This window comes from Dermacentor silvarum, chromosome 9, assembly GCF_013339745.2.
Source record: "Dermacentor silvarum isolate Dsil-2018 chromosome 9, BIME_Dsil_1.4, whole genome shotgun sequence".
Classification (NCBI taxonomy): domain Eukaryota; kingdom Metazoa; phylum Arthropoda; class Arachnida; order Ixodida; family Ixodidae; genus Dermacentor; species Dermacentor silvarum.
The window spans coordinates 106,860,999-106,871,271 of NC_051162.1; the positions used below are offsets into that span (position 1 = coordinate 106,860,999).

Below are 10,273 nucleotides of genomic sequence, written 5' to 3' on the forward strand. Positions count from 1 at the left end.
GCCAGTTATGTTTGTCATGCCTAGTTCGGCTATGTCACTGCGGCTAGGTTTAGAAAATTTTCCCTATTACAAGATTCTACGAAACTGAAAATCCAAACGTCGGAATTTAATCATTTTTCGTTTTCGTGGGACATTAAGTAATGCCCCACACGTAAATTTGAAATCTCCATAATAAAATTATGGTACCTGCAACGTGATTTATTCACGTGTAAACGTCAATGAAGGCGACAAACGTCAGGCGAACGTCAAGAAGCGGCGAGGCGACCAGCTGCCAAAATCCGGGCAAGCGCCAGCTCGGGGCGCATGGTTATTGTTGTTGTTGTTGGTTAGCACCAACACTGTGGCTTGCTTGATGACTGCTTCGTCGTCGTTTTGTCTTCTTCATTACATACCGAATTCCACCATTATATTTTTACCTATACATGTCTGGTCTGGCACCGTCCCCTCTGTGTCCTACCTGCCATTGATCACCTTCTGTTATCATGCCGTCGCTTTAGGAATCAAAGGAAGAAATTCGAATTTTCATTCCGGAAATTCGGTATTCCTCTAACTACTCAAAATATCCTCTCCTTCGGGACTTCTTCATTGTGCTTTAGCCACAGGAACATCTGCGTGGCCCTCTGTGACTATATCTGTGACACAAAAAGACTACCCTGTTAATTATCGAAATAAATGTTTGGATTACTCAGTAAATGGCTAATTGTTGTTTCAAAATCATTCTAATACCACCAAAAAATCTTGCTGTTCTTATAAAATTGCAATTATTTCAATTCTGTCTCTGCCCTGTAAATCTGTTTCCAAATTATCATAAACGTTATACTTCACCCTGATTTACTTTTCCGTCGAGATTTTTTTTCCTTCTCCCCCTTCCCTTTAATCTTTAACCGCCCACTTCTTGGCTAATCCCCCGCAGTGGGTAAGCGCCACAGATGAGGATCAAGCAAGCAAGCAAGCAAGCTGTCCGCCATCTTGGCTACTGTGTCTCTCATGCAGTGTAAATATAGTGTAAATAGTCCCGCCTTGTGTCGTTTTGCGTAACATGTTTGTGGTGGAGGGGGTGGTTGTTCGCTGCATAGATCACGGAGCTCCGCAACGGCCGCCTAATCACGCTTCCGACCATGTCAGTCGGTGCAGGCTTATCGTCTTGACCCCCTGCCCCTCGCGTGGTTCCCACCTACATTGTTCTGCCTCCCGCTCGTAATCCTGGTACCTTTTCCGGCCAGGGTGGGGTTGACGTCGACAAATGGGTCAACCTGTACGAACGGATCAGCGCCGGCTACAGGTGGGGCCCGAGCCTTATGCTCGCCAACGTGCTTTTTTACCTCGATGGCCCACCGCGAGTGTGGTTCGAGACGCACGAGGCGGAAATTACCAGCTGGGACTCTTTCAAAGAGAAGATCAGCGACCTTTTCGGTGACAGCACTGGTCGGCAGCTTGCTGCGCGGAAGGAACTTGCAACTCGTGCACAAACATCCTCGGAGTCATACGTCTCGTACATTCAGGACGTTATCGCTCTTTGCCGCCGGGTTGACGAGGCCTGAGTTCAAGAGGGTATCTCATGTGCTGAAAGGTATCGCCAACAATGCTTTTAACCTGCTCGTGTAAACGTTGATACCTTCGACACAATCATCAAAGAGGGCCGGCGCTTTGCACACGCCAAGAGCCGCCGTATAACCCAGACATTCTTCGGGTTTCCCAGTACATCTGCAGCTTCATCGTGTGATCAGTGTTGCCAGGTCCGACGAGGCGGCGTCGCCAAAAGCTAAAGAAGTTGTAGCCCAAATGTAGCCAAACAGAAAAAAAGTGCAAAATATTTCGTTGTCAAATATAGCCATTTTTATTTGCAATTTTATTTGTGTATACATTTTCACACTCGACTACGGCAATCCTTTTTTGCACAACCCGTCATAAAAAAACGTCCGTACCGCCGTGACGGTCGGCAATTTACATCAACAAGAGCGACATCAAACGTGCACAGAACACTTTTTGGTTGGCCCCGGAAGCTCTCAAGTTCCAGCGAATCGCTGCAGAGGGCGAAATCAGTGCTTTTATTTTATGACACATAGTACTAAGTTACTATTTTTAGCTATTTACAGTAATATTAACTACGAATTCTGCTTTTTAGCTGTCGTGAACACAAAATAATGTTCAGCGTCATCGATCTCTCAAGTTATCTCTGCCTACGGCGTAGAAGTTCAGCTGTCCGGTGATCTGCGACAGAGACGTGCTCACGGCTTCTTTTTTAATGAGCTAAAACAAGTCTTTCGCGCTATGATATCTCGCGTTATTTGTCTCATTGTCCTATGTTGTTTTCTCATTTTCCTGTTTTTGTGTTTCAGTTAGCTTGCCCGGATTAGCTGGGACACACACTACCTATTTAGTGTCAACTTACATCAACCTGGCCGCCATATTAGGTCTGTAGCACGCCAAGAACATGCGTTTAGAAAAGGGACAGGCAACAGATGCCACTCACTGCCTGAGTTGGTGTAAGTGGAGCTTTAAAAGATTACTGCGCAAACCGGCACACTAGTGTAAGAAGTGCGCAGTTGTTTTCGGCGACGAGCATGTCCCGAACTAACTCACTTGAAATGGTAAAAGCCGCGACGGCGCACAAAGAGCAATTGTAAACAACAAATTGATAACTGTGGTAATGCTCTGAAAACTGTTTACTGTCAATAAGCAAACCATGTTGATGGCTAATAATGTTTTAGAATAGGGGCCCCTAAAGTTTGGGGCCCCTAAGAGCTTTGCAGGTGTTAGCGTTGGGCATGCAGGAATGAAGAGTTTTGGAACAGGCGTGTTGCGTTTGTGGATAGCGTGTTGCATTTGCAGCGTCACTACGGCGTCAAAGAAATATGTTATAAACATTAAAATAAAATATACTATTTTATTATAAGAAACGTAATTTAGACTTTCGTGTTTTCGCCTTTAATTACAATTTAGTACTTATTCTATTAGCAGCATGCAACTTGTTGCGCTTAGTTTTGAGTAACCAACTTTACGCACCTTCACCTAGCCAAGTCAATTCGTGATAGGCCTACGAGCCATGGAATCGACAATTTAATTCGGAATCAGCGGCGTATAATGAATCAATCTTCCTTACACATGTTACATGAGAGAAAGCGATAACCACAATCACTTCTAGCTTACGAACTTCACGCATTACCACGAATCAAGCCAAGTTTTGTGCTAGGTTAGAGCCGTCGCTTCGATAGGCGCCGCCATGTTTGTTGACGAAAGCTTTTGGGGCAGCTTTTAGGGCTCCCGCTAAATCGATGAAATAGCGTGCCTGACGCAAAACCCAAAAACAGTTTCCGTCTTTCCCATGCGCAGTGGCTTCGACGCTATTTCTTTGGGGCCCCAATACGTTTGAGGCCCCTATTCTAAAACTAACAATTGCTGGGGTTTTACGTGCCAAAACCACAATATGATTGGGAGGAATGACGCAGTGGGGGACTCCGGATTAGTTTTGGCCACCTCGGGTTCTTTAACGTACACCGAAGTACACGGGTATTCCTGCCTTTTACCTTGATCGAAATGCGGCCGCCATGGACGGGAATCAAACCCGCGTCCTCGAGCCAGCAGCACGCACCTCACAAGCTAAGCTAACACTCTGAGTGAAGAGCATGTGACGTGGTGCACTGATGTCATCGTGGCAAACATGTTTCAATATTAGCAGAATGAGTATCTGCATCCATTACGTTACGGGCAAACCATCTAGAAGTAAAAGCACCAGAACCCACCTTTGGCTCGAGGTCTTGCTCCCATTCTTTTTTATACGTTCTCGCATACTTGGCCCACTTCCCCATGTTTGGATTCTCCTCTCTGAGGAGGATCCGGTTTTACGTCCAACCTATCGAAATGAATCTCGAATCTAAGCACGAAGAAAAATTCATCTAGCAGGAAAAGGAAAATGGCAGTAAAGCTTGGCGCCTGAAACGTGGAGTAGGTCGAAAGCTGTGCCCGGCGCGATGCTTCATCCGGAAGACATGGCCATGAACATGCCGACGACCGAACCGACTACGTTGTAGTTGAATATTACCACTTGAAGAGGCGCGGATTGAGAACGGCTAATGGGCAGTGCACAGTGGCTTTCAAGCGAAAACCAATCTCGCGAGCAGATTTCATGTATGAAAATTTGGTTGGTCGAATGGCTGCAGTAGCTATGGACAATGTGAAGGGGTCCGTAGCATGAGAGCTGCTCAGCGCGTGAGCTCTAAGCTTATGAGGGTCGCATACAAAGCACATTTCTTTCACGTAAATACAATTTATTTTTATCCGCAATTCAGAAGCATGGGAGCCATGTCGTCTGTATTAGAAGGAAGTGCTTAGGCAATTTTGAATAGGTGTCGCCACGTGCCTTTCAATTAAACGGCATTTTCTTGAACGTGAAACATACAAAAAGTATAAACATGGCCCACTAGGCAGCCCCGATTCAGTGACTGCCCTCAGCCACTGCACTGTAGTCTATTCCTTCGTATGACACAGCAGCCCCAGTCAAACATCCAAATGCGTGTCTGCATAACCAATGCTCACGGATGGTCTTCATTTGAATGCCTGTTCGCACTGCTAAGGAACGGTTTTCAGTTAGTACCCGTGCTAGCAGGCGTATTCAGTAGTGCAGATAAGAGAAAATTTACCCAGCCTACAGCGGCGCTGGGACACAGCCTAATTAGCGAGTATAGAAAGGGGCATTTTATAGCCAATCAAGCTGCCGTTGAAATGCTTAGATTCACTTGAATATGTACAGTCGCGATCAAAACTTTGGAGACCACGGCACCAGCAAAAAATTTAAATATATTCAAGCACAGCTCGGCGGCGCGGAAGTGGTTTAGTACACTCTATTGGTCAAAGACGCGCGCTCATGCGTGCGCTCTTGATTTCATCAGGAATGCTCAGGCTGCAAAACAAAAAGTAAGAATCGTGGGACCTTTGGTCCCCCAAACTTTTGATCGCGACCGTACATTTTCTTTTAACAGCTCGTCGGCAACGTGCTAGACAGCCGGGGCGCGTGAGACAATTTGTTCATTACACAGGCCGTGGATTGCGCACATTGATGGACAAGTATTAATGCAAGCGCACATCTCGTCGTTTAAGCGCCATCTCATTTTCATGAGCGAACAATCGGCTAGTGTGAATCGCGAAGTTGGCAAGCAATGTCAAACGTTCAAATTATCTCAACACTTTTGGACTTATTGGCATGGTTGCGTCGTAATTTAGCGCTGATCATAATCACAATGGCTGTCGAAACGTTTTATTGAAGCCTTCATTTAATGAAAAACAAGATAGACGCCGCGATTTTCGGTGAATTAGTTAATAATTTTAAACTACAAGCACTTATTAACCCCGAAAGGTGAGACATTGGCCTACGTATGAAAATTTGTTGACAGAAACGCGGTCAAGACCGCACAAGCGCATTTAAACTAAAGGCTCGGTTAATCCTTAGCTTCGATGTTAACTTGCCAGGGAGAACGCGTCAAGATTTAACAGGCGGCGCTTTCGAAAGACCGGGAGTGTCCAAAGCGATATAACTGAGGACCTAAGATGTAATTTTTTTATTTATTTTGCACTTTCGCTGTGACTGCATTCTAAATCCTATAGTACACACTAATATAATATTATGAGAGATAATTTTCTCTCTTTTCTAGAAATAATTTCTCGTGATGCATAAGGAAATTTCTGCAATGAGCGTAGATTGTTCCTATCGTGTCTACAGATTCACAAAGAATGCCGGCATTTAAAGTAGCCGCAGGGTAGCTCAATTGATCTGTAGGCTTATAGTGTTCATTTCCTTCACCGTCAAAGTGAATAATATTTTCCTCGTTTGTTCAGAACAGCATTGTTTTCCTATAAGTATAGTTTATTTAGCCTATTGAGAACGTTTTGCGGGGCTACGGTTCCTTCTGTTATTTCGTGACCAAGGCATATTTACACTTATGAATGTGTAAACGACTGTTTGTCTTTTATTTATTTGAAGGATATGTAGTTATTATTGCGATAGCAATTATATGGACACTCCAAAGCAGATTTCTGCCGTCGGCGTCGCCGTCGCCGTCGCCGTGAGGTTCCGCATGACGTCAATGAAGATGAAATCGTCGCCGCGCGCCGCCGAACGCTGTATGTGCGAGTGAAAGGGCGCGAGGGACGCGCGCTTTCACGGGGAGTGAACGCACGTCGGAGAACAAACGCGCGTTCTGTGCCGTGCTCCCTTAAGGGCTGCAGAAGTAGGCGTCTCTTTCCTCCTTTACAATCACCATATATGTACAGCCAACGCGCCTTCTGACGCACGAAAGGCCGTTGGGGGGGGGGAGGGAGGGGGAGGGAAGGGAGGGGACGTTTAGCTGCGGCACCAAGTGCCTATTTATATCAGAGGCTCCGGCAACAGTCACCAACGCCGCACGCATTTTGTGCGAACGCGGGCAAAACGCCGACGGCGTCGACAACAGTTCTGCGTGTTGCCGGTGCTGCTGCATGTCCAAGTTTATACAGCTGATAAAGCTACTATCATTACTCCGTATAGCTCTCTACAAATTTGCTATCGCAATTGATGCTTCGCCTTTCGGGTGAAACTGCGACAACGTTTTTTCAGTGCACCGAGCTACCACACTACATTGAAATGCAGTCGAGACACTTGTGAGGATAGTACAGGCAACAATTTTATTTTAATTAGGTACTTAACGCATGAGGTGAGCATTATTTGGATTACCTCCACTCTCCGTGAGACCTTCAGAATTTTCTCGCGATTCCCCAATGTCCACACCTCCGAGATACGCTGTGCTGATATCTGTGAGGCTACTAGAAGTGACCGCGCCATTGGTTGCTCTGTTAGCTGACGGTGCCCCACTAGGAAGCATTCCAGGAGGAGGCACGCCATAGACGAGATAATTAGCTGGGTAGTAAACGCCTGTGAGTGCTCCATTGCCGGACCCAACAGATCCTGCATTACCACCTGTGTGCGCAGACCCTGCACCAAACCCAACGCCTGAGCCACGACCTCCTGTGGCTCCAAGTGAAGCTGTACTGGCTCCGTTTGTACTGGCACTGATAACACCGCCACTAGCCAGGGCACCCAGTCGACCTGCAGAAGTGCTGCTTCCACCAAACGTGTTAAGGCCTGTGACAGCCCCTGTTGTCATAGCCCCTGGGGACAATCCAATACCAACGCCACCTGATGCTGCTCCAGCAGGCAGGATTATAGTCGCGGATCCTACACGGAGAGGAGGTCCACTCCCAGTGACCCTTCCATTCTCGGTGGCACCAACTGTACCAGTGGTTCCCGGGTGCAATCTAAAATGAGTGCCGTCAGGTACTGTAATTCCACTTAAATGTGCACTCACTGGGACTAATCCGACAGTGGCGCCACTCCCAGCAATCCCACCATTTCCTACGGCACCAGATGCGGTCGCATTTCCTGGCGATAATACGAAAGCAACACCCACTGGTACTGCGACTGCGGGTGAGCGTATACCCATTGGGCCTGTTCCGACCCCGCCACCGCTAACACTAATCCCCCCGATACTTCTGGTACCACCTAACGATGTACTCCCTCCGGTTATTCCGGTACCAGCCCCATCGTGTCTTCTAGTGCCATGTGAAGACGTAATCGCGGAATTCATTCGGGAAGCACCACCACCGATTGCTTCAGATACAGAAGAAAGTGCATTTCCTGTGCCCGTTGATACCCCTATGAATCCCGAACCCGTAGAAACCCTTGTGTCTGTATGTTCTGTTCTTATAGTAAGAGGGGCCCCGCTAGAAGTTGCGCTGCCACTTACAGATGAAACATCAGTGGTTAGTCCAGAAGCTACTCCTTCATGTAAACCTGTACTAGATATAGCTGACCCTTCTAATGTTCCGCTACCGCTTGAAACATGCCCGGTCGTACCACTTGTGCGTCCACTTTCTGTAGCAGTTGTGACACCAGTCGTGGATAGAGTGGTACTCGTAGAGCTGGAACCTGTTCCATGTAGACTGGCATCGGCTCCACCAGTTCCCGAGGTATGCGAACGATTTAAATGATTTAGGTTTTCACCGTTGTGTTCCCCGCCATATCCTTCGCCACCAGATCGTACCATCCCTTCTCTCACGGCTGTATGACTCCCGGAAACACTCCCTACACTACTGCCGGCGACTGAAGCTCCTACGTCAGTACGCGCGCCTGAAGAAGTTGAAAAACTGGAGTGCCCACCTCCTATATTTATGGCACCAGTAACTCCGCGAGATTCTGTACTGCCACCTGAATGTGAAATCGCTGAGCCATTTATGCTGCCTTCGCCATTTCTTTCAATGTTAGACGAGTGGGCCGCTTCTGATGACGTTGTGCCTAACGGGCCCCCACTGGTAACACCTGGAGCATGGACTCCAGCGCCGCCTGTGCCAGATTCCGTGCCAGGTGCTGAACCACTAGTTGAATGTGTGCCCCCTGTAGATAAACCACCACCGACATTGCCGAACCCTACTACGCTGCCAAAGGATGTACCCATCGAGTTCCCTCCGACTCTGTCAGAGCCAAATCTCGCGGAATTAGTGGAGGGCGTACTCACAGTGGAGGTTACTGCAGTTGGGTGGATGTGCAATCCGACACCACTTGTGTGTATACCCGCAGCGCTGCTTCCGAAACTGCCGCCACCTGGTCCCACCGGGAGAGAAGGAATGGCTGCGCCATTTACAGCGACAATGGTACCACTACCTCCCTCACCACCCATTATTGATGCGCCACCTGGGTTACCGCTCCCAGCAGACACAGCAATTCTGGCACCCTCAGTTAAGGATGCACCTGCCGTGTTAAAACTGACACTGGACCCACGAATTCCCGCACTGCCAGCTAACAATGGACTTCCGTGGTTAACGCCGGCGCTAGACCCGGTAACTCCCGCACCACCACTTAACGATGCGCTTCCCGTGTTAGCATTGACACCGGAGGCGCCAAAAGCCCCACCTCCACTCATTGAACCCACGCCTAATCCAGTGGCGCCATTTCCAGAACTACCACGGGAAAATGTACCTGCTGTAGGTGTTACTGCAGAAGCAGGCAGGTTCATTCTTACACCATGTGTGCCCAAACCCATCGCACCGCTTCCCACGCCGCTCGCGCCTGATCCTCCATTGAGAGAAATGGAGGAACCTCCTCCTCGCACACCGGCACTTGTGCCCCCACCTCCACTGGAACTAATTATTGATGCGCCACCCGGGTTAACGCTCACAGCAGACCCAGCAATTCTGGCACCCTCAGTTAAGGATGCACCTGCCGTGTTAAAACTGACACTGGACCCACGTATTCCCGCACCGCCAGCTAACAATGGACTTCCTGGGTTAACGCCAGCTCTAGACCCGCCAACTCCAGCGCCACCACTTAACGATGCACTTCCCGTGTTAACATTGACACCGTAGCCGCCGAAAGTCGAACCTCCACTCATTGAACCTACGCCTAATTCAGCGGCGCCATTTCCAGAACTACCACGGGAAAATGTACCTGCTGTAGGTGTTACTGCAGAAGCAGGCAGGTTCATTCCCACACCATGTGTGCCCAAACCCACCATACCACTTCCAGCGCCGCTCGCGCCTGATCCTCCAGTGAGTGAAATGGAGGGACCTGCTCCTCGCACACCGACACTTGCACCACCACCTCTACTGGTACCAATTAAGGAAGCGCCTGCGGCGACCATCCCTGACACCGCCGGAAGAAGCCCTATCGCACCAGGTGCAAACACACCCCCTGGGCCTATTACCAGGCCACCTGGTCGGATCGCACTTCCATGCAAGCCGACCCCAGCACCGTTCAAAAATGTGCCATTACCGGCGAATAAACGGCGGAGGTGCCATTCACACTTATCTTGGGGCACGCAACTCCTCCCGTCATATCCCCATATTTCGGCAAAGCCCTCGTCACAAACACAAGCGCCCCTGTGGCAACTGGTGACGCATGTCTTGGGCTTGTTGATGCCGCACCTCGCTGAGCAGCTAGAGACGCAAGGTTGAAACCTAGAGTGAGGGGGGCATGTCGGAGGATATTTTATCGCCTTGACACACCTCTTCCAGTTTCTTGAGTCTCTGCAGAAACAAAATAGAAGTAATATAGTTAATTTGGTCGTGAGACCGGTGCCAGAACATTGCTAGGTCAAATGAGGTAGAAACATAAGGACTCTTGAATGATAGCTAGAAGTCATCTCATTTTCAACCACTCGGTATTTCATTTCATGTGACAATGAAGGAAAATATAGCCACGAGCGTGCAATTACGCTAGGTATACGAGCACTCTAGCTGAAAAAGCGTG

General features: G+C 48.5%; 1 protein-coding gene across 1 annotated transcript; it reads right to left on the minus strand.

Moving 5' to 3' along the window:
• Window positions 1-6,674: 6,674 nt before the first annotated feature.
• LOC125939881 (uncharacterized transmembrane protein DDB_G0289901-like) lies at window positions 6,675-10,028 on the minus strand. Its single transcript, XM_049655388.1, has 2 exons — window positions 9,473-10,028; window positions 6,675-9,004 (listed from the first exon to the last, which is right to left on the minus strand). The coding sequence occupies exons 1-2, from the start codon at window positions 9,663-9,665 to the stop codon at window positions 6,675-6,677; spliced, it is 2,523 nt and encodes an 840-aa protein (XP_049511345.1). The 5' UTR covers window positions 9,666-10,028.
• Window positions 10,029-10,273: the final 245 nt, after the last annotated feature.

Coding starts and splice junctions, on each gene's coding strand:
- LOC125939881 (XM_049655388.1), bottom strand. CDS start 9,665: ATGGTCGCCGCAGGCGCTTCCTTAATTGGTACCAGTAGAGGTGGTGGT. Junction 9,005..9,472: donor TGCAGTAACACCTACAGCAG/GTACATTTTCCC, acceptor CACCTACAGCAG/GTACATTTTCCCGTGGTAGT.